At 39.5% G+C, this 24,306-nt stretch overlaps 1 protein-coding gene and 1 non-coding gene across 2 annotated transcripts in view; both read right to left on the reverse strand.

Moving 5' to 3' along the window:
• Positions 1–12,203: 12,203 nt before the first annotated feature.
• Positions 12,204–12,307, reverse strand: LOC115213591. Its single transcript, XR_003881839.1, has one exon. It is a non-coding gene; the product is annotated as a U6 spliceosomal RNA (small nuclear RNA).
• A 1,656-nt stretch (positions 12,308–13,963) lies between these two features.
• The window catches only part of LOC115213415 (diphosphomevalonate decarboxylase), a 28,690-nt gene continuing 18,347 nt past the window's right edge, over positions 13,964–24,306 (reverse strand). The window contains exons 8-11 of the mRNA XM_029782378.2: positions 22,385–22,507; positions 21,445–21,606; positions 17,396–17,461; positions 13,964–15,107 (exon numbers count right to left, since the gene is read on the reverse strand). Of these exons, the coding sequence (XP_029638238.1) occupies positions 15,027–15,107; positions 17,396–17,461; positions 21,445–21,606; positions 22,385–22,507 (432 nt within the window). The 3' untranslated portion in view covers positions 13,964–15,026. The remainder of the gene's footprint in view (positions 15,108–17,395; positions 17,462–21,444; positions 21,607–22,384; positions 22,508–24,306) is intronic.

Here is a 24,306-nt window from a genome sequence, read left to right on the forward strand (position 1 = left end):
TTTGAGGAATTTACTTCTTTTAGCTCCATCGTTCTTCTTCCAGTTATTCTCTATTCATACTCTTTACTCTCTTTTACTCTTTTACTAGTTTCAGTCATTTGACTGCGGCCATGCTGGAGCACCGCCTTTAGTCGAGCACATCGATCCCGGGACTTATTCTTTGTAAGCCCAGTACTTATTCTATCGGTCTCTTTTGCCGAACCGCTACGTGACGGGGACGTAAACACACCAGCATCGGTTGTCAAGCAATGCTAGGGGGACAAACACAGACACACAAACACACACACACACACACACACACATATATATATATATATAATATATATATATATATATATATATATATATATATATATATATATATATATATATATATATACACATATATACGACAGGCTTCTTTCAGTTTCCGTCTACCAAATCCACTCACAAGGCATTGGTCGGCCCGGGGCTATAGCAGAAGACACTTGCCCAAGATGCCATGCAGTGGGACTGAACCCGGAACCATGTGGTTGGTTAGCAAGCTACTTACCACACAGCCACTCCTATAATTTACCTTCTTAATTATAAAGTAGAAAGGAACAACAATCGTATGAAACACGTATATGTTTTTCCCCTTTTCCCTTAGGAATACTGGCTTCTGCTACATTTTCTTGAGCATAAATGGTACTATTGTAAATGGAATTGACATTGTTGGCATAATCTAAAATTTGTAATGGTATGAACCGAATTTTAACACCAATCGTTTAGGAATTTGCCACAGCTGTATCAGAAACGTTCTGCTAGTGTGTGTGTGTGTGTGTGTGTGTGTCTGTGTGTGTGTATGTGTGTGTGTCTGTCTGTGTCTGTGTCTGTATGTGTGTCTGTGTCTGTGTCTGTGTGTGTGTGTGTGTGCATGTGTGTGTGAGTGTGTGTATGTGTGTGTGCATGTGTGTGTGTGTATGTGTGTGTGAGTGTGAGTGTGTGTGTATGTGCGTGCGCGTGTGAGTGTGTGTGCGTGTGCGTGTGTGTGAGTGTGTGTGTGTGTGCGTGTTTTTGTGTGTGCGTATGTGTGCGTGTGTGTGCGTGTGTGTGTGTGTGTGTGTGTGTGCGCGTGTGTGTGTGTGTGTGTGTGTGTGTATGTGTAATTTGATCGGCCGGAGCCAAAGATAATTGAAACTCTGAGTTCCATCAAGCGTCAACACGTTTGAATCACGCTTGGATCAGCGATCAGTCATTTATTCAAACCGGTGATTCAAATGTATTACAAACGTGTCCACGCTTAATGAAACTCAGAGTTTGAGCCGTTTTATGTTCTGGTTTTCCGAATGACGATCAATTCATGTAATTAATTTTAATTAATTTACACACGCAGTGCCGGTTTAAATGTATTGTTTTATTCTCGTAACATCAGAAAGAAACACTGCAAACGCGTCAATAATTTATGAAATATTTGTCTGGATTGGAACCAACGTATCGCGGATGAATTTTCACAAAAATATTCGATACATAATAACATTTTGTTTTTAAAGAAGAAATTGGCCAGAAATATTTTGATCCACAAGATTTGTCAGTATGATGACTACGTAGTTGATATATTAGAGTTGTGATCCAAACTTTACCTCTTGCAAGACAAATTTTTTGCCTCAATGATATGTCTTGCTACAAAGAGCAAACCATGAAGCTGTAAATAACAAATTGCTCTAAAACAATTTTCTGTTAACGGTTGGAATTTGGAGAGACAGAGAGAAGAAATGCGTTAAAAACAAAACACAAAGATTGATAAATTTCATGCAAATATGACGTCTTTTCAGTTGGCTTCAGAGTGACTCAGATTACCAAAGTGTAGCGGCATAATTTGAAGGAGGGGTTCGAAGGTGGAAGTAAAATATTAGCCATGCACACCATTGATAAAATAACAACGACCTTGTACAATAAATTACAAAAACATACATGCGTACACTCACACATACATCATCACGAGCCGTTATCGTGATCGCTCGACCTTGAAAGACATAGCAGCCAAACCACACCCTACCGACTTAAAAAAAAGAAAGACAGGTCGAATAATGCGGTCCTAGATATATTATAATAACTGAAAGAAAAGATGAGATGGTCACAGCTGGAAATATCTTGATCTCAGGTCTGCTCCATCAGGGGCTCAGCTAGAGCTAAACGACAGGCATAAATATATAAAAAGCACACACCGTACAACAAGACTGTAGATTCAGCTCGGATCTTTTCGGTTTGAACGGCAGTTTTTAACATAATTTCTAGGTAACTAAAAATTTTTAAACTTTGTATACTGGTAGAATGTGTTTATAAAACATCTTTTTCTCTTGGCTTTATTGAGAAAATTCTATAGTTTGTAAGATATTTGTTTTTTTCTTCAATTTCTGCAATTTCAACCAATCACTGACGTCTATTGAGGTAAAAAAAAACATTCTGTGCCGTATGAATATGTCCCTCGTTTAAGAAACAGATTGGGTTTATTTACATTTCTGAAGGAAAAAAGATACCCTTCCCCCACCCCTAACCCTAACCCTAAAACAGATTGAAATGCAATAGACCGATACTAGGGTCATAATTATGGGTGACAATTTTATATGACACCGCTAGAAACTACTGCCGTTCAAACCGAAAAGATCCTTCAGCTGCGCTAATCAGGACATATCCTACTCAAATGCTATTTCTAAAAGGCATTTTCGAGTAGTTAAGGTTCGATCCTAGAGCGCGGCATCATATGCTACCCAAGCCTTGTGAGTAAAACTAAGCAGATAAAAACTGTACTGTAGCTTGTCACATCGATTAAGTTTGTAACACTAGGCTATGGGTTGCTAAGGATTTCGTTGGGAGTACAAGTGTCAGGGGAATGCTCAGAGTTATTTTAGCGAGTAAATAGTTCAGATTATCGAACTGTTGAACGTTCATCGTTGAAATTGACGGAGGACCCCTCAATTAAACACAATACATGACCGGTACATAATTTAATACATGTTTAGAGAGTAACACAAGATTTAAAATTCAAGCCTGCGCAAGACATACATTTGTGGCCAGACTTTACAGACTAGGTGACACACACACACGCACGCACACATATCTATCTATCAATGTGCATGTGTGAATTAAGGCTGCAATTGGTTTCATGTTAAGAACAATAGAAAAATATCCTAGTGTCTTAACACATTTTCAAGCCGATCACATGGAGAGAAGTGTTCACCTCCATTTTGGAACACACAGTCTCGTTTAGTTCACGGGTTTCTCACGAATTTATGTGAGCAAAACAATGAATCAATGAATCAAGGGACATTACTCTAGAGTGGCATCTCCCTTGGATTTACCCTTTGAACAAATTGTGTAGTCAATTTGTTTGCATTATTTTGTTTTTGTTCTGGGCATGGTGTTCTTATAGGTTGTTCGTCATTGGAGTATATATGTGTGGAGTTTGTATGCTATATGTGTTCTCGTTTAGGTTACCGTCGCAGATAGTGACTCTTTGAAATATCTGAGTGTAAAATATTGTTTGTGTTTGCAAGGAAAGAAAGTTTCATTCCTAATTTTAGGATGCTATCTGTTGGTTGTATAATGCTTAATTTTTCAGTAATACAGAGTTGACATTTGATACCCCGTCCTCTGTATTTTTTGGCTTTAGCAATAATTTTCCATTCTATCTGAGGCGAGGGTGCTTATTTCGCCTTCTTTCAACGTCCATATCATATTTGACAGGGGTGTTACATGTCTTTTTTATATTTTTGTCTCTGAATGACGCCAGATGTTGTGTATACCTTTCCTTGAACGAGTTGCCCGTCATTCCGATATACGCCTTTGCTATTCTGTTGGGGTTCGTGATCTTAGCCTTGTATACGAGTTCTTTCTCGAGACAGTTGTTGTTTAGAGGACAGCGGTTTGGGGATCTACAGCTGCATTGTCTTTCTGGGGTGTTTCTGGCGTGTCTATACTTATTGTGATGAGTATTATTGACCTCATATTGGGGAGGAAACTATAGCTAGCTTTAACAGTATTTCTGCTGAAGATCTTGTGGTATTTGTGTGAATGTGGAAAGTGGTTGTCTTTAAGAATTTCCTAGCTATGTTAGTAGCTACATTCGTGCTATAAAGTGAATCATACGATTTTCCTCTGTCTGCGTCTTTATGGCCAATTTATATTTGGTCCAATGTAGTATGTGCTATTCTTGAAGTTGAACCTTTCTAATGCAGCATTATAATATGGGGCGGATTTTTCAAAAGCGTCTTTGTCGGTGGATGAATTGGAGATGCGCCTGCTAATGTTGTTTGGCTTTAATTACTGCTGGTGGATGGTTGGAACCTATGCTTATGTACTTGGCTTCCTAGATTTGGTTTGTAGTAGGATTTGAATTTTTCTGTGTTAAGATGCATGTTAATGTCTAGGAAATTGACTTCTTTAAGGTCTGTACTAATTGTGGTTCTTAGACCTAATTGGCTAAATATTTTGCATAATTTTTTCCTTATTCTATTCATATCATGTCCGTTTTTATTGTATACTACTTCCGGTCCATCATCCCTATATAAACCTATGTTAGCTTCTTTTATTTCTTTTTTAAGGATATCTAGGGTATAAAGGCCTACAAAGATCAGCTTTCTCTGCACCGTCATAGCTGCGCATTGCCACGTCAAATAACTCGTCTCCATTCTTTTTAACCCAATAGGAATTATCATGAAAGAGTGATGAATTCCTTGCATTCATCATTATATCGATATCTGCATTTGTTATTCTCTTTTACTCTTTTACTTGTTTCAGTCATTTGACTGCGGCCATGCTGGAGCACCGCCTTTAGTCGAGCAAATCGACCCCGGGACTTATTCTTTGTAAGCCCAGTACTTATTCTATCGGTCTCTTTTGCCGAACCGCTAAGTGACGGGGACGAAACACACCAGCATCGGTTGTCAAGCAATGCTAGGGGACAAACACAGACACAAACGCATATATATATATATATATACACATATATACGACAGGCTTCTTTCAGTTTCCGTCTACCAAATCCACTCACAAGGCATTGGTCGGCCCGGGGCTATAGCAAAAGACACTTGCCCAAGATGCCACGCAGTGGGACTGAACCCGGAACCATGTGGTTGGTTAGCAAGCTACTTACCACACAGCCACTCCTGCGCCTATATCTATATTTGTTATATGTTTTACAAAATTCAAGCGAGTGCCTTCTGAAGCAAGCTTCTGGAGATCGATGGTAGAACTCTACGATATCGAATTGTATAAATTTACATTTGGGATTATTTTTTTATCTTCTTAAACCATTTAATAGTTGCACTGCTGCATATTCATTGGGTAAGATTTGAGTGTGCTCCGATATGTCGTATAATGTTATCTAATATGGATTTACTAATAATTCCGATTTCGTTTTTTGTGGGATTTTGCGTGAAGTTATTTTTATGGTCCTCCAGAATTCTAAAAGGATTTCATGGGATAAGCTTTTCTACTTTGTCTTCTATTTTAAACTTTGTGGCTAAATTTTCGGTTTCTACATTAATTGGATTATAAATGGTAGGGTTCATTTTCTTATATATTTTAGTTATGTTGTTGGTTAGTAATTTGTTGTGCGTTTGGTTGTTTACTTCATAAATATTTTTGGGCTTTACCCGCTTTAATAAACATGTTCGTTGACGTTTTTAAAGGTTCGATGTATGTCTGTAATGTATGTTGGAACTTGTTGGATTTTTAGTTGAATTTTACATTTCTAACTAACTCCATAAGATCGTCTTCAAATTTTTCTAGGTTTTTAACGTGTGGTGGGTTTTTATAAGATCTGAAACCGTTAATTATCCTCTGCATGAAGGCTTCACGTACCTTTATCGAAAAAAACAAACTTTCCATTTCAATCTCCTCAGAACATTTTCTGTTTTATCGATAAGATGCTCGTCAAAGAAGAGCCACTATCTGCGACGGTAACCCTACCAGGATAGCCTCTTTCCTAAAGATGAACACACATAGCACACAAATTCCACACACAGAGAAATATGCCCCAATGACAAACTACCTCAGCACACAAGTATAAGAACACCATGCCCAGAACAAAAACAAAACAATGCAAACAAATTGACCACACAGCATTTTGTCCAAAAGACAAATCCCTTGATTCATTAAGTCACTGTTTTATTCACGTGAATTTGCGAGAACCCCCGTGAACTAAATGAAGCTGCGTTTTCCAAAATGGAGGCGAACACCTTCCTTCATGTGATCGGCTAGAAAACTTGTTAAGACACTAGGATACTTTCCTACTGTTCTTAACATGAAACCAAAGGTGGCCTTAATTCACAAATAAGGAAATTAATCTACCAATGCGGTGTTGAGTAATCATTTTCATTTTTCGATATTTACGCATATATATATAATTTATTTTATTATTTGATTGAACGCCACGCATTCGCGACTCTACTCTATACTGTTTTCTCCCCCATCTTTTTCTCTCTTCACCGTTTTCTATCAGTCTCTCTCCCCACTTTCTCTTTCTCTCTCTCTCTCGTTGCTCACACATGACCATCGTCCATCTTTCTTTTCCTTCGGGACTGTCCTAAGGACTGGACTTCTATCTTTTCTCTTTTCAAGGAAAATATTTCTCCAGCGTTCGCTATTTTACCCTCATTCTGGTCTAACGACCCACCATGTTTGTTTTCGTTCGGTTTCCTTGTATGTCTCCACCGTCCTGCTTTTGTTCCCAATTTTGACCCTCTATAAATCCCAAATTTTATTTTGGATACTGATGAGAGCAACTGTCTTCGAAAACTCTTATTGCCGTTCACATGCTCGAAATGAGGAGTAGATAGGCAGCCGACAACTGATGAAAGGTCATTCTTTATGTTACTTGTCCTGTTTTCCATTTGTTTCTCTCTTTGCTTGCGTATTGAACTCATTTGTTTTTGTATTTCATGTTGTTTACTGTTGGTGACGTCCTGTACCTATATATGCATATGTAATTTTTTATTTTTAGTATATCTTTCCAAATTAAAGTTAAGGTTTATGACACATGTGTTCTGCCATCGTTATTGTATGGGGGTGAGGCATGAGTTGTTTGTCGTTGGTATTTGGGGTATTTGGAGTGATGTCGTCAATATTAACATCCTTGGGATGGATTGGAAAATGGCGATCGGTGAAGTGAAGGTGCTTGAGAGAGGTGATAGTGGGAGTGTAGAATCGATGATTCTGCGAGTGGTTTGAGGTGAGGTGGACATCTGCTGGGAGTGAGTGATGGACGACTTCCTGGGCAACTTTTGTATGGTGAGCTGGAGGATGGTAAGAAACCAGCACATGGGCCCGAGGTGAGGTTCAAGAATTGTCTCGGAGTTGCTCTGGCGCGGACGGGAGTTTCGGATGTTGATTAGGAGACGGAAGCGCGGGACCGAAATGGATGGAGGAGAAGAGTGCACGGTGGTTGTCCGAGGTTTGAGGGAGAGAGAATGAAACACGAGAGGATCAAGAGAAGGCTTAGAAAGAATGAACCTGTGGAAAATGAGGGCGTGTTGCTTTTTATGTGTGTGATTTGTGGGAGGAAATGCAGGCCTGGTCAGCCATCAGAGAAATCACGGGAATCAATCCGTTGTGGATTGTGATGCTGCTGTTGTTCACAACAGAACACTTGCAACCTGTTGAAGAGTGTGCCTTTCAGTTAGAGAATTCAAGAGGCATGTCGAGAGAATTGAAGGGTCACCTGTTCCCTCTGCCGGTTGGCACAACCGTGCATCATGCAATGAAGTGTGCGCATCTTTGGCCGGAGTCAAGAGTCTTGAAAGGGCTTCATATTGCATCATCAAGGATTCATTTCAATGATTCTTTCTATTAATGGCTTTGCTCGTATACGAGAAAGCAGTACAGAGGCCATGTGCCAACAGATTTTTGGGGTCTGACGATACACTGTAAAGCTAAGCGCTATATGGGCGTGAAACTCAGGGTAATCCCATAGACCGGTCTTATCTATCTTTATATATATATATATATGGATTTATCTCTAATTTTATATATATATATGGATTTATCTCTAATTTTATATATATATATATATATATATTATATATATATATATATATATATATATATATTATATATATATATATTATATATATATATATATATATATTATATATATATATATATATATATATATATGGATTATCTCTAATTTCATATATATATATATATATATATATAATATATATATATATATGAAATTAGAGATAAATCCACTATTTTGCAACTCAAATAGTGATAAACCAATACGTAAATAACCAATATATATATAATTTTTTTTAAATATATAAGTTATAACTAGATCTCAAAAAGTATAAAATGAATGATAAATATATAATATATGTAAAAACACTACGTACGTTTCATGGCTACAATCAAATTCGAATTACAATTAAGTTTAAATTCAATTGAAATAAATGCCACAGTGGTTCACTGCATCCCAAGAAGTTTCGGACCCAGAAGTCAGCTGGAAAGATACAGGCTACAGTGTTCTGGGGCAAGACAGAATCTCCTCAGGAAATACTTGCCAAAAGGTCGCTCCATCAACACAGTATGTATGTCTCTGTTGGACGAACTGCGTGAAGCTTTGAAGTAGAAACGCCGTGAAAAGCTGAGCCGTGATGTCCTGTTTTCGCAGGACGATACACCAGTATACACAACACATGAATCTCTACAAAAAATACATGACTTTGGCTTCGAAGTGGTAGACCACCCACCCACCTAACTCTCCCGATTTGGCCCCCTCCGACTATCACCTCTTTCCACCACTGAAGAAACATCTCAAGGGAACAAAATTTCACTCCAATTCAGAAGTGGTCACTACAGAGGGCCTGGTTGGAGGACCAACCTTCCAAGTTCTTTTTACAGGGGTTGGAAAAATTAAAGGACACCTGCAACAGGTGTGCTAATCTGAGAGGGGAATGGGCTCAATAAATTCATAATTAACTGATGCTCCTGTATTTTCTTTTACTTAATGCCAAGAACTTTTCAGCACCCATTCATATATATTTCTTTATTGCCCACAAGGGGCTAAACATAGAGGGGACGAACAAAGGGATTAAGTCGATTACATCGCCCCCCCATGGCGAAAGTGGTACTTTATTTATCGACCCCGAAAAGATGAAAGGCAAAGTCGGCCTCGGCAGAATTTGAACTCAGAACGTAACGACAGACGAAATACGGCTACGCATTTCGCCCGGCGTGCTAACGATTCTGCCAGCTCGCCGCCTTAATACGTACATATATCACGACTTTGCAAAAGCCTTTGATAAAGTCGACCCTGGCGTTATATGTCACAAGCTGCGAGATCTTGGCATAGTCGGGAAACTTGGAGACTGGCTGGACAAGTTTTTAAAAGATAGAAATCAGGCACTGATAGTCAATGGAGCCATCTCTAAGGAAACACAAATAATGAGTACTGTTCCCCAGTGGCCCTCTCAGACATGCCCTCAGCTGCTCAGTAACGACTGGTCGTCTTACCTATCGAGTCCTGTGCTTTGATTGGTTGAATATTGCGCGTATCGAGTATTGCAAAGATCCAGTCACGTTGCACAGAATACATTTTCAAACAACTAATCTGAATGCGCATTGGAGCCGACCCTCCTTCTAGAAATAGGGGTAACAAATCATCTATGAGCAGAGGAGTGAGCGATTTTCATGAAGGCGAGTCATTTTATTTTCCTGCCGTTATTCATCATCATCATCATCATCATCGTTTAACGTCCGCTTTTCATGCTAGCATGGGTTGGATGATTTTGACTGAGGGATAGCGAACCAGATGGCTGCACCAGGCTTCAGTCTTGATCTGGCAGAGTTTCTACAGCTGGATACCCTTCCTAACGCCAAAAACTCCGAGAGTGTAGTGGGTGCTTTTTACGTGGGGGCCAGTCAGGCGGTACTGGCAACGACCTCGCTCGAATCCTTTTACATAAGCCACCAGCACAGGTGCCAGTAGGGCGATGCTAGTAACGATCACGCTCGAATGGTGCCCTTTTACGTGCCACTGGCACGGAAGCCAGATGGCTGCTCTGGCAACGATCTGGCTGCTCAGCACATGTAACCAACAACGGACCTGGCTGAATTATCCAAATAATGGATGAACTATACAGCCACCAGAATTTGTGATGTTTTCTTTGTACTATTTAACAGAGGAATAGTCTCGCTGTTGTTTTTGAAGTTCGTTTCTTGTATTATTTCCACAAGTGAACACACAACATATATAATGGTAAGCAAGATTCTGTAGTAAAGCCAAGGGAGACTTTACAGTACACCGTTAAAACTAGGCAGACGACACAAAAATCTCTGAGGATACAGAATCCTGGAGATATTACACACCCTCAACAGGGCTATGAATTATATGCAAATAGAGTGAAAACTTTGTTACGTTTATATATTTGTTTTGCAAGATTTTTTATTTGAAATCGTATGTTGAAACAGATATTGTTGTATTTAAGAATGGTCATTTTGCCAGTTTAGCCAATAAAAACACACGCACTATATATTTGGTGTTAATTTGCTTCAGCTTTATTTATTTTTTTACATTAATCTTAATCTTATTTCGGCCAGAGTTCTTTCGTCACACTCCTGTGACCGCATCAGTGGTCTTTTGCTTTCTGGCCGAACTAAGATTAAGATTAATGTAAAAAATAAATAACCCTGAAGCAAGTTAACACCAAATATATAGTGTGTGTATTTTTATTGGCTAAACTGGCAAAATGACCATTCCGAAATACAACAGAGTGAAAACTATTTGCATATAATTCATAGAGCAGGAACTTTTCAGCACCCTCCCGTCAGCACCTGTGAGTTGTTGGTCCTATCTTGTAGCGCACTGAGGTAAAGAAAACTTTAGAGTTTGACTTAATCATTTTTATAACCCAGACTTCTTTTTCATGGGATTGTTGCAGATGTATCTCGATCTCCATCAGTGTCGTTTTCAAGCGGGACTTTCACTTTCACTTTCGAGATGTTTGTTCAAGCTGTTTGCAATCTTAGTTCATCGTCTCACAGAGCAGCACACATGAAAGTAAATTACATTTTAAAAGCAGTTCTAGTAATGTATCCACTATCACATATACACGGTGTATTTTGTTCATATGCTGAATTTGCAACTGGATATGGGATGGCTCCTTCCACAATTCATAATTTAATTTACTTTCACATTTACTACAGCTGTGGTAGATTTTAAACCCCACTTGTTGCGTTGTTCTTTTTAAAATGTATGCTAAACCTGAAACCAACCCTGGGTCGGATGTAGTTTTTGTTGGATTTAGCATCACACACACACGGCAAGCCAAATGAGACCATAATCTCGTGGCCTATGCCAGGGGCGTTACCAGCCCACTTATGCATACCTTTTCCTTGTTTGGACACTAAAACTCTGCTTGCGAAGACCTGTTGAGGCAAGTGAAATCAAAATTAAAATCAAGTTCGATAACTGGCATCCATGCTAGCGGGGTGCAGAGAGCACCATACGAGTGTGATCATTGACAGAGCAGCTAACAGACTTCCGTGCCAGTGGCACTTAAAAGGCACCATTCGAGCGTGATCGTTACCAGCGCCGCATTACTGGCACTCAAGCCCCGTGGAAGTAGGGTATTAAGAGCACCATCCAAGCGTGATCATTGCCAGAACAGCTATCTGGCTTCCGTCCCGGTGGCACGTAAAAGACACCATTCGAGCGTGATCGTTACCAGCATCGCCTTACTGGTACCTGTGCGGGTGGCATGTGTAAAAGATTCGAGCAAGGTCGTTGCCAGTACCGCCTGACTGGCCCCATGTCGTTGGCACATAAAAAACACCCACTACACTCTCGGAGTGGTTGGCATTAGGAAGGGCATCCAGCTGTAGAAACTCTGCCAGATCAGACTGGAGTCTGGTTCGCCAGACCTCAGTCATTCGTCCAACCCATGCTAGCATGGAAAGCAGACGTTAAACGACGATGATGATGATGACTGCCAAACAGAAACACACATAGATACATATACACACACATACCTGCAATATACTACCAACAAATGACACTTAATGGTTGTTTTACCTTCTGTGAACTCAATGTTGTGATACCCAGCCAGCGCTGGTGTCCTACTTGTTGACACGCTTACATTCTAATGAATTTTTAATTCTCTCTCTCTCTCTCTCCTTATTCTTCTATTCTTTTAGATGTTTCAGCCCCAAGGCTGTGGCCATGTTGGAGCACCACCAGCAGAAATATGAAACACTTCATGGAATGTGCATGTCATCCTTGCACAAGGGCCATGCTAATCTTTTCTGTATTGCTTCAGTTTTAGTGTGCCTCCCAACCACATAGTTCCGGTTTCAGTCCCACTGCGTGGCACCTTGGGCAGGTGTCTTCTACTATAGCTTAGGGTCAACCAGAGCCTTGTGAGTGGATTTGGTAGATGGAGACTGAATATATACATACGTGGTACCTGTGCCGGTGGCACGTAAAAAGCACCCACTACACTCATGGAGTGGTTGGCGTTAGGAAGGGCATCCAGCTGTAGAAACACTGCCAGATCAGACTGGAGCCTGGTGCAGCCATCTGGTTTGCCAGCCCACAGTCAAACCGTCCAACCCATGCTAGCATGGAAAGTGCACGTTAAACGATGATGATGATGATGATGATGATGATATATTTATATAAATAAGGATAAAATCGTTAATTTAAATATCAATCTCATCAAGTGGCCAGCATGGGAATAAAAACCTTCAAAGGTAATAATTACTATTAAAATTATAATTTAGGGTGCCTAAGAGATACCGCCACGCTGGATATAGCAGCCAAAACCTGACTCTAAAACCACATTAAATATTCATACAGCACTAGGAGAGAAGACAAAAAGACAAAATAAACTAGCAACAAATTACTGGATAATTCCAGATCCCAGATTTCTGACTCCGCATAAGAAATGCTTTGCCTCTTCAGTGGAATACACGCAGAAAGTAACATAAATACATACATATATATATATATATAACATACGAATACTTACATATATGAACGTATACATACATATATATGCACGTATGCAACACAACCAGTTTAAATTGCCCACCTTGTAATTCCTTGTGCGATGTGGTTAAAACATCACCGCAGTAAATACAATGACGAAATAAATTTAAAATTTATATAAATAAGGATGAGATCGTTAACTTAAATATCGATCTTATCAAGTGGCCAGCATGGGAATAAAAACCTTCAAAGGTAATAATTATTATTAAAATTATAATTTTGGGTATCTAAGAGATACCGCCACGCTGGAAATAGCAGCCATACATACATGCATGCATGCATGCATGCATGCATGCATACATACATACATACATACATACATACATACATACATACATACATATAGGTATGTACTTATGTGTCTGTGTTTGTCCCCCGACCATCGCTTGACACCAATGTTGGTAAGTTTAAACCCCCATAACTTAGTGGTTCAGCAAAAGCAACCAATAGAATAAGTACTAGGCTTACAAAGAATAAGTCCTGTGGTTGATTTTTTTCGACTAAAGGCAGTGCTCCAGCATGGCTTCAGTCAAATGACTGAAACGAGTATACACACACACACACACACCATGCTGAAATAATCTACAGGAAAACTATGAAATAGGTTTAATCCTTCCAGTGGTTTAACTGAGCTGGGAATATCACTTCCAAGTTATGAAAATTTTGAAGTGAGGCAAAAATCAAGTCAAAATTTTAAAAGTGTCGAGACACAAAATAAAATGAATGCTTTTCAAATACAAAATTGGAAAACTAATATCATAATAAAATTTAATAATAAAGAGTGAAATTTTTTTATCACTGAAATTAAAATTTCAATTATTTTGAATTAAAAAAAAATATTTTCAGAAAGATTATAAACCATCTTGAATCAAAATTACCATCCACGATTGTTGTACCATAACAATACATATTCACAATTTATTGATGAATAGTAGCCCTTACTTTATCAAGTTATGTATATAACATTTTAATACAAATTTATCACCTTTGTTGTTAGACATTTCAATATCGTGACAGCATTTTCCTTCCTCTAAAACCCGATTATAATGTAAAAACAATATTAAAAAGAAAAAAGTTCGTTGAAAATGAAGATTAAAACACCAAAATAAAAATCTAATAAATACAAGAAGCCTTGAAATTTCTTAATAATAATAATAATAATAATAATAATTTCAATCTGAAGGAAATTTGAGATGGTATACTTCCAAAGATGTCCAAAGTTTTAACAAAGAAAGTCCATTGTTTCAACAGGGGAAGTTCAATAATGTTTCAACAGGGAAAGTCCATTGTCTCAACAAGGAAAGTCCATTGTCTCAACAGGGAAAGTCCATTGTCTCAACAGGGAAAGTTCATTGTCTCAACAGGGAAAGTCCATTGTCTCAACAAGGAAAGTCCATTGTCTCAACAGGGAAAGTCCATTGTCTCAACAAGGAAAGTCCATTATCTCAACAGGGAAAGTCCATTGTTTCAACAGGGAAAGTTCATTGTCTCAACAGGAAAAGTCCATTGTCTCAACAAGGAAAGTCCATTGTCTCAACAGGGAAAGTCCATTGTCTCAACAGGGAAAGTCTATTGTTTCAACGGGGAAAGTCCATTGTTTCAACAAAGAATGTTCAAGGTTTCAGCAGGGAAAGTGCAAAACTTCGAAAGAGTAGCACTCCTAAATTGTTTCGCATTTTTTTCTTTTGATTGGGATGTTATCTCCACTTTAATTCTTTTTTTTTTTTACTTGTGTACAAAATAAACGCACTTTCTTTTTTCTCTCTCTTTCTTTGAGTGCAGAGTCTGCCGAGAAGAAAAGACTGGAACAAGAAAAAAAAAAAGTCAAGAAAGTGATTGAGAGAGAAAGAGAGTTTAACACAAAGTCTGAGGAGATTACCGAGCCGGAAATATTATATTTATTCCATTCTCTTACAATTGAAAAGAGAAATAATATGTCATAATTAAATGCATCTTTTGTTGAAATAAATGACTTGCAATGTTGGCAGCTGTACATAATAACCACTTGAATCATTCATCGACATCGTTTGGGGTAACCTTTGTCATTTAGCAAGCAGTGTTCACTCCCTTCCAGTTTATGAGGGCCAACTCCAACCTACAAGGAAACAAGAATATATTGTTATAGTAAGGATAGTGTTATAATAGACCCAACATTTTATATACTGTGAGAGAAAGTGTATTTGTGCATGTGAGAGAGAGAGAGAGAGAGAGAGAGAGAGCAGTATAGAAAGAAGGAAGAGGCACAGAAACAAAGAGTGTGCTAAAGAATTTTGTAAATTCATTCTTTCCCCTCTCTCTCTCTTTCGGAGAGGCACTGAGCAGCTACACGCACACATACACACACGGCAGTAACTTCCACCTACCAAATTCAATCACAAAGCTTCGGTCGACTCGGGGCTATAGCGGAAGACACCTACCCAAAGTGCCACGCAGTGGGACTGAACCCCAAACCATGTAGTTGGGAAGCAAGTTCCCTAACCACACAGCCATGCCCCTTCTTATGAAACCAGTGGAGTACTCGTCCACTAGCCAAAAGATTAACCCTTTAGTGTTTAAACTGGCCATATCCGGCCCAAATAATCTACCTGTTTTCTTTTAAAACCAACCTATAATGTCATTCTAAAAACAGGTGATAACATCATCGAAATCTTAAAGCTACGAAATAATGCATGATTAGCTTAAAACAATATGGATGAATAAATATAATATTTGACAGAATAATCTGAATGCTAAAGGGTTAAACAGATTATTTCCAGTTATCAAACACTGGCTGAAACAGCCCAGTCCACCTAGCTGCACATAGGATCCATCAGAAGGAGCAACTGCTGTAAAGCATGATTGTACAATATACTGTGCCGATCTGATCTGAAGTTCATTTAACCCTTTAGCATTTAAACCGGCCATATACGGCCAAAAGTATTCTGCCTCTTTTATGTTCAAACTGGCCAGATCTGGTCTCTCACACAAACCCTACAATATCGTTTTAAAAATTAACAGCTACCTCATCAAAATTTCATCACTACAAGATAATGCAGGATTAGTTCAAAACAATGTGGATGAAAAAGGATTAACTTTGGCAGAATAATGCGAACACTAAAGGGTTAAAGAGTGCTTTGTTGCTAAGAAGGGTTTGTTGACTCCTTAGATAGCGCATAACTTTAGGCCAATACTCAATGATGAACTACTTAATAATACACAATTTCAGCTGGGTGAACTGGGGACATGAAATTAAGCACTTTACCTAAGGACACCAAACATATATACTTGTAATCCGGAGTCCACCAGCCAATCCACGATGCCACAGAGATGCACTGACTTCATCTATTGCTTTATTTCTGTGTCGGTGGCACGTAAAAACCACCAACTGATCATGGCCGTTTCCAGCCTCCCTTGGCACCTGTGCCGGTGGCACGTAAAAAACACCCACTACACTCACGGAGTGGTTGGTGTTAGGAAGGGCATCCAGCTGTAGAAACAATGCCAGATTAGACTAGAGCCTGGTGTATATATACATATATACGACAGGCTTCTTTCAGTTTCCGTCTACCAAATCCACTCACAAGGCTTTGGTTGGCCCGAGGCTATAGTAGAAGACACTTGCCCAAGGTGCCACGCAGTGGGACTTGGGACTGAACCCAGAACCATGTGGTTGGTAAGCAAGCTACTTACCACACAGCCACTCCTACACCTGATGGTTTCTTATAACTGTAGAAATATTTATGTGACTAATATTTTTTCTCTGCTACATACTCATTTCTTCTAAATATATCGAATGCATTAAAAAGCAAACATTGAGTCAACTAGTACAGTGTCTCTTTGAAAGAAATTCTGAATTTTTGTGAAATAAAATACCATAAAAATAGAATTTTAAATAGAGATGCTATTCACTATTTTCAAAATTATGTATTTTTCTTTTATGAACTAATTTTTTTTCCAAAATTTTTATTTCATTAAGTTCAGGGTGGTGGAGTACATCAGCAAAATACAGGTCTGGACTCGAATATATTGAGAAAAAATATATAATTGGGTCAATGCCAAAAATATGCTTGCAAAGTGCTAAACTAGCATATATACATTAGTTTCACACTGATAAATCTTTAACCCTTTCATTACCGTATTTATTTTGAGATGCTCTCTGTTTCTTTCCATTAATTTTAAATATAACAAAGAATTTAGAAAAACAACTTGGTTATCATTAAGTTAGTGTTAGGAACATAAATTGTGACTAAGGTTTGATGAAAGATTTTAATTCAAAATTTCTGAAAACAAGACCTTTGTACTACAGAGCCAGAGGCGGTTTCAGCTGGGTTGGTATCGAAAGGGTTAAAGAATTCAACTATCAACTGTGATGTTCTAAGAGCAGAATAAAAGAAAATAACTTACACTTGTATAAATGACATAATGGATCGAATCCGGCATCACTCCTATGGAAATGTTCAATACGTCTTCCTAAAAGAGGAAAAAAGATATACATAATAATAATATATACATAATAATAAGGCAAGTGAAATTAAAATCAAAATCAAAGTGAAATTCGATGACGGGCACGAGCACCATACAAGCGTGACCATTGACAGAGCGGCTAACTGGCTTCCGTGCCGGTGGCACATAAAAGGGCACCATTTGAGTGGGATCGTTACCAGCACCGCTTTACTGGCACATGTAAAAAGATTCGAGCGAGGTTGTTGCCAGTACCGCCTGACTGGCCCCCGTGCCGGTGGCATGTAAACGCACCCACTACACTCTCGGAGTGGTTGGCGTTAGGAAGGGCATCCAGCTGTAGAAACTCTGCCAAATCAAGATTGGAGCCTGGTGCAGCCATCTGGTTCGCCAGCCCTCAGTCAAACCGTCCAACCCATGCTAGCATGGAAAGCAGACGTTAAACGATGATGATGATGATGAATAATGGTTTTAAATTTTCATGCAAGGCAAGCAATTTCAGGGGGTGGGGGGTAAGTCGATCACATTGACCCCAGGGCTCAACTGATACTGCCAAGAATTTTGCCCAATGTGGTAAAAATTCAGCCAAATCTTCGCCTTAATAATAACAATAATAATAATAATAATAATAATATCAGCTAGAAATGAATTAGAAGTAGCAAGCATATTCTCTAAAGAAATAATTTGAAATCATTTCACAAAGATAAACGGATTTTTTCGGTTTGAACGGCATAATTTCTAGGTAACTAAAAAATGTTAAACTTCGTATACTGGTAGAATGTGTTTATTTTTTTTTTTTTTCTTGGCTTTATTGAGAAAATTCTGTAGTTTGTAAGCTATTTGTTGTTTTTTTTTTCTTCAATTTCAGCAATTTCAACCAATCAATGACGTCTATTGAGGTGAAAACATTCTGTGCCGTATGAATATGTCCCTTGTTCAAGAAACAGATGGGGTTTATTTACATTTCTGAAGAAAAAAAGATACCCTTCCCCCACCCCTAACCCTAAAACAGATTGAAATGCAATAGATCGATTCTAGGGTCATAATTATGGGTGACAATTTCAGAAACCGCTAGTAAAAAACTGCCGTTCAAAAAGAAAAGATCCATATAAACATAAAAAAAAGAGCAAAGGAGACAACTCAGATGAATCTGCTTACACGAGTTACCTCCCACGACGGAATTTTTTTTTTTTCCTTTTTTCCCCCGACTCACAAAATACAAAAGGCAAAGCTAACAATGGCAGGATTTGAACAGAAAGAAAAGACAACCAGAACAGATCCTATGCTCTGATCGCTCAGCAAATTCACCATCGCATGAGAGCCAATATCAAAAGCACCGGATGACCATGTGATGGTGTTCAATGAAGCACTGGTTTAAATCTTCCCCTCAAGAAAATGTCATTTCAATAAGACTCCACATAGTTTTCGTCTACAGAGTTTCAATCAAGCGATACTGAACAAGCTGAGGTTACAGCACAAGAAATTATGTGGTGGATTATGAGTTGTAAAGCAGAAATCTTAACTACACAGCTATGCTGTGCATTTAGACAGACTTTACAGTCTTTAGAAGGACATAACAGAAAAGTACTCTCTCTCACACACACACATATATATATATATATAAGGGTAGAGTTGTTAAACATTGGGCAGAATGCCTGATGTTATTTGTTCCAACTCTCTGCACTCTAGTAATCCTGCAAACCAGCCCTTTCCATTTTAACAGCAACACCTTCCACACCACTCATGCCTTCCCTTGGACAGCAGCAGCAGTGGAGGCGCAATGGCCCAGTGGTTAGGGCAGCGGACAAGCGGTCGGAGGATCGCGGTTTCGATTCCTAGCCAGGGTGTTGTTTGTGTTTATTGAGCGAAAACACCTAAAGCTCCACGAGGCTCCGGCAGGGGATGGTGGCGACCCCTGTTGTACTCTTTCGCTCCAACTTTCTCTCACTCTTTCTTCCTGTTTCTTGTCCCCGACTTCCTACGCAACCGCTGAGCCTGGATGCGCATTCATCCATCCGTCGATGCTCTCGGTGTCGGGTGTTGACCTGCTTTCTCTTCTGCGGGTCTTACGAATAGCAAAGGACCACGTTTTGGACTTCTCCCACTAATGGGACGAAGACCGCTTCGCTCAACAAACAAACAGCAGCAGCATAACAAAGAGAGTCTTCCAAGCATGAGCTGTTGTAAATCCAAGCCTCCATACAGATGCAAATAAACGGTTGACCCCAGTTGATGGTGACTTGGGATGGACATGTACTTAATAGCTTTGTTCATAGAGGGCTCTCTTGAGAATAGATAATGACATCTGATTCACTATCAAGTCCAGTGTCGAGTTGGCGGCGAGCTGGCAGAAACATTAGCATGCCGGGCGAAATGCTTAGCAGTATTTCATCTGTCGTTACGTTCTGAGTTCAAATTCCACCGAGGTCGACTTTGCCTTTCATCCTTTTGGGGTCGATTAAATAAGTACCAGTTATGCACTGGGGTCAATATAATTGACTTAATCCGTTTGTATGTCCTTGTTTGTCCCCTCTATGTTTAGCCCCTTGTGGGTAATAAAGATACAGAATGTGTCGAAAGACATTGGCATTCCTGACCAAATAGTTATAGAATAAACGAGTAAATAATAACCGCATGCTTATTGGAAAAGATAATTCAAATATACAATTTATATATATGTATAACGTGGCACATAAAAAGCACCATCCGTTCGTGGCCATTGCCAGCACCGCCCAGACTAGCCTCGTGCTAGTGGCACGTAAAAAGCACCATCCGTTCGTGGCCGTTGCCAGCGCCGCCCCAACTGGCCTCATGCCGGTGGCACGTAAAAAGCACCATCTGTCCGTGGCCGTTTGGCAGCTCTGTCTGGCACCTGTGCAGGTGGCACGTAAAAAGCACCCACTACACTCACGGAGTGGTTGGCATTAGGAAGGGCATCCAGCCGTAGAAACACTGTCAGATCAGACTGGGCCTGATGCAGCCTTCTGGCTTCCCAGACCCCAGTTGAACCGTCCAACCCATGCCAGCATGGAAAGCGGACGTTAAACGATGATGATGATGATGATATGCTGTCTTAAGGAAATAAAAACAGGACAATTTACTCGTAGATAGACAAGAAATTAGATTGTTGATCATAGGTCTGTTCTGTTAGGGGATCTTTTCAGTTTGAAATTGTCACCCATAATTATGACCCTAGTATCGATCTATTATATTTCAATCTGTTTTAGGTTTAAGGTTAGAGTTAGGGTTAGGGGTAGGGGGAAGGGTATCTTTTTTCTTCACAAATGTAAATAAACCCAATCTGTTTCTTAAATGAGGGACATTATCATACGGCACAGAATGTTTTTTTACCTCAATAGACGTCATTGATTGGTTGAAGTTGCAGAAATTGAAGGAAAAAAAACAACAAATATCTTACAAACTATAGAATTTTCTCAATAAAGCCAAGAGAAAAAAGATGTTTTATAAACACATTCTACCAGTATACGAAGTTTAAAAGTGTTTAGTTACGTGGAAATTATTTTAAAAACTGCTGTTCAAACTGAAAAGATCCCTATTAGGACAGACATGGATCAAATAATGAACTACGAGATACACTAATAAAAAAAAATACTGATTAAAAAGGACATTAATGTTCATGTAAGACTTGGGAACAGAACGTTTGGATGCTTTGTGTATCAATGAAGAAAGGGAGATAATACAGGTAAGGGAGATAACTTTTACTGTTTCTTTTTTTCCCGAGATTAGATGGCGTTTTAGGCAAACTTTCTCTGGTCAGATGACGTTCCTGTCACACATATTTCTCATTGGCTAGACATATTTTTCACAGGAAACCGAAGCAAACAATGCTTTTATGATGGTGATGTTCATTTTACAATCATCAAAGGAAGTCGGAACAAGGGAACACAAATATATATATACACACATACACAAAACACACTAAATCATAAATAAGTGTATATATATATATATATATACACACAAACACATACTGTTGTAACTCTTGGAACATCAACAGGTAACCCGTGAATGAAATTCTCAGGGCCGTTGTTCACTGGACGGAAAAAGTGTCGAATCAGAGAAAGAAATCGGGGAACATCTTCTTCCATCAGGAAAAGACAAGCATTTGGTCCAGCATCGAATGTGTAGGCAACCTAAAACGAAATGAGATAACACTATTAACAACAACTACTACATCAGAGAGAGAGAGAGAGAGAGAGATAGAGAGAGAGAAAGAGAGAGAGAGTGCGTGTCTATTTACAGAAAGGTTATATGGCTGTCTAGCTTAATCAGCTGCCACTTTTGTGTGTTCCCACCTAGTTTTGGGTACCTTCAGTGGGATCCATACTGTTGGAAGTATTTGGGCTAGGTTTAACTTAATCCCACAGGGGAAGGTGGTCTCCATTTTTCCATACATGATCACTTATTTTGAAGGGGTGGCATGTTTCGCCTTTGTGCCTGGAATCGAACTCAGAATCTTGGGGTTAAGTAAGCCCATGAGCAATTATGGAGTGAATTTTAGGGCTTATAAATCTAATAGTTTCCTATCCTTCCTTAATACCGGCTCCCATACGCTGCTCATATCTGCACTCGGTCTGCTTAGGAGGTTGTTGTGTCCTAACATATGTGCTGCTTCTTTTAGTTTTCATATTTTCCAGTGGTGTTCTCTATTTATTATTTTAACTTAAAGTTCGAAGGGCGTGCTTCACCACTTCGTCCAAGGTTTTCCTTAAATCCTTATTTCTTCATCAGTCCCAACAAATTGTTTTAATGACCTATTTTTTACTGAGAGTAGAGGTTAAATGATGAATGAAAGAACGTGTGTGTGTGTGTGTGCATGCATACATGCATGTATGTATGTATGCTTGTTTGTACTTATGTATATACATACAGAGAGAGAGAGAGAGAGTTAATGTTTTTTTCCTTTCTTACCTTCAAACGTTCACAAAGCTTGTTGAAACGATGCACAAGTGCTATAATTTGGTCCGAAACTTCTGTTAAATAGCCAATAGGTGGGTAGGTATCTAAACATATCGCATGAAACTGGTTGCTTTCCTGGGAAAAACAAAAAAATAAAACAAAGAAGAAAGATTACTAAACAAAAGTTTTTAATTAAAACAACAGCAATAAAAACAAAAGTAATAACGATGATGGTGGGTTTTTACTTTTTTCTTTTTCTTAAATTTATACAAAACAAATTTTCTTTCAGGAGTATCATCATCATCATCCAAATCAAGTCTAGCACCAGCTGTTAATTATGATAATGAGTCTCTAGTGCCGTCTTGACTGGCTTCCGTGCCGGTGGCACGTAAAAAGCACCAACCGATCGTGACTGTTGCCTGCCTTGCCTGGCACCTGTGCAGGTGGCACGTAAAAAGCACCCACTACACTCATGGAGTGGTTGGCGTTAGGAAGGGCATCCAGCTGTAGAAACACTGCCAAATCAGACTGGAGCCTGGTGCAGCCTTCTGGCTTCCCAGATCCCCGGTCGGACCGTCCAACCCATGCCAGTATGGAGAACGGACGTTAAACGATGATGATGATGATGAATAATTTTTTAAATAGACACAAGGCTTCAAGTTTGAAAGAAGGGAATTGTCGATTATATCAACCCTGATACTTGACTGGTACTTGGTTCCTTAAGAGAATTAGAGACCATACTGAAATAATTAACAATTGAACTGAAAGCTTTTCTGCGAAACATAAATTATTTGGTGGTAATACAGTAGAAGGAATGAATCATTCAAAACTACATTCCATCTAATTTCACTGTCAAAAATTGATGAATAGACATCATCATCATCATCGTTTAACGTCCATTTTCCATGCTAGCATAGGTTGGACGGTTTGACCGGAGTCTGGGAAGCCAGGAGGCTGCACCAGGCTCCAGTCTGATCTGGCAGTGTTTCTACAGCTGGATGCCCTTCCTAATGCCAACCACTCCGTGAGTGTAGTGGGTGCTTTTTACGTGCCACCGGCTGGCAACAGCCACGATCGGTTGGTGCTTTTTACATGCTACCGGCATGGAAGCCAGTCAAGGCAACGCTGGCATCAGCCACGTACAGATGGTGCTTTTTACATGCCACTGGCACAGGTGCCAGGGTAGGCTGGCAACGGCCACGAACGGTTGGTGCTTTTTACGTGCCACCAGCATGGAAACCAGTCAAGGCGGCACTGGCATCGACCATATACAGATGGTGCTTTTTACGTGCTACCAGCACAGGTGCCAGGGGAGCTGGATACATTATACCAGGAAGAAAAAGTAAGGATGATAAACTGCAAGAATTCCAGTCAAAAGATGAAAACGGCATATTGGCTAAATGCCATTTTTTATAGCCTTGGTTCAACCCATACCTTGTTAGTGGAACTGGGCAGAGAGAAACCATTAAATGGACTGTAAAACCCATTAAATGGCTGGTACCTTTGAATGGATGGCAGAATCAGACAGTTTGTATATAGTTACATATCAAGGTGTTACAACTTGAACTTACAACTACGTGTTATGTGTCGTTCAGTCTATCACATGTGTGCGTGTATGATGGTTAGTTCTGACTGGTTCTTTTCTGAGCGTAATCGTTGCCAGAGCAGCCAACTGGCTTCCATTCCAGTGGCACATAAAAGGGCACCATTCAAGCGTGATCGTTACCAACGTTGCCTTACTGGCACCTGTGCCGGTGACATGTGTAAAAAGATTCGAACGAAGTCGTTGCCAGTACCGCCTGACTGGCCCCGTGCCGGTGGCACGTAAAAAGCACCCACTACACTCTCAGAATGGTTGGCGTTAGGAAGGGCATCCAGCTGTAGAAACTCTGCCAGATCAAGACTGGAGCCTGGTGCAGCCATCTGGTTCGCCA

Source organism: Octopus sinensis, linkage group LG6, assembly GCF_006345805.1.
Source record: "Octopus sinensis linkage group LG6, ASM634580v1, whole genome shotgun sequence".
Taxonomy (NCBI): domain Eukaryota; kingdom Metazoa; phylum Mollusca; class Cephalopoda; order Octopoda; family Octopodidae; genus Octopus; species Octopus sinensis.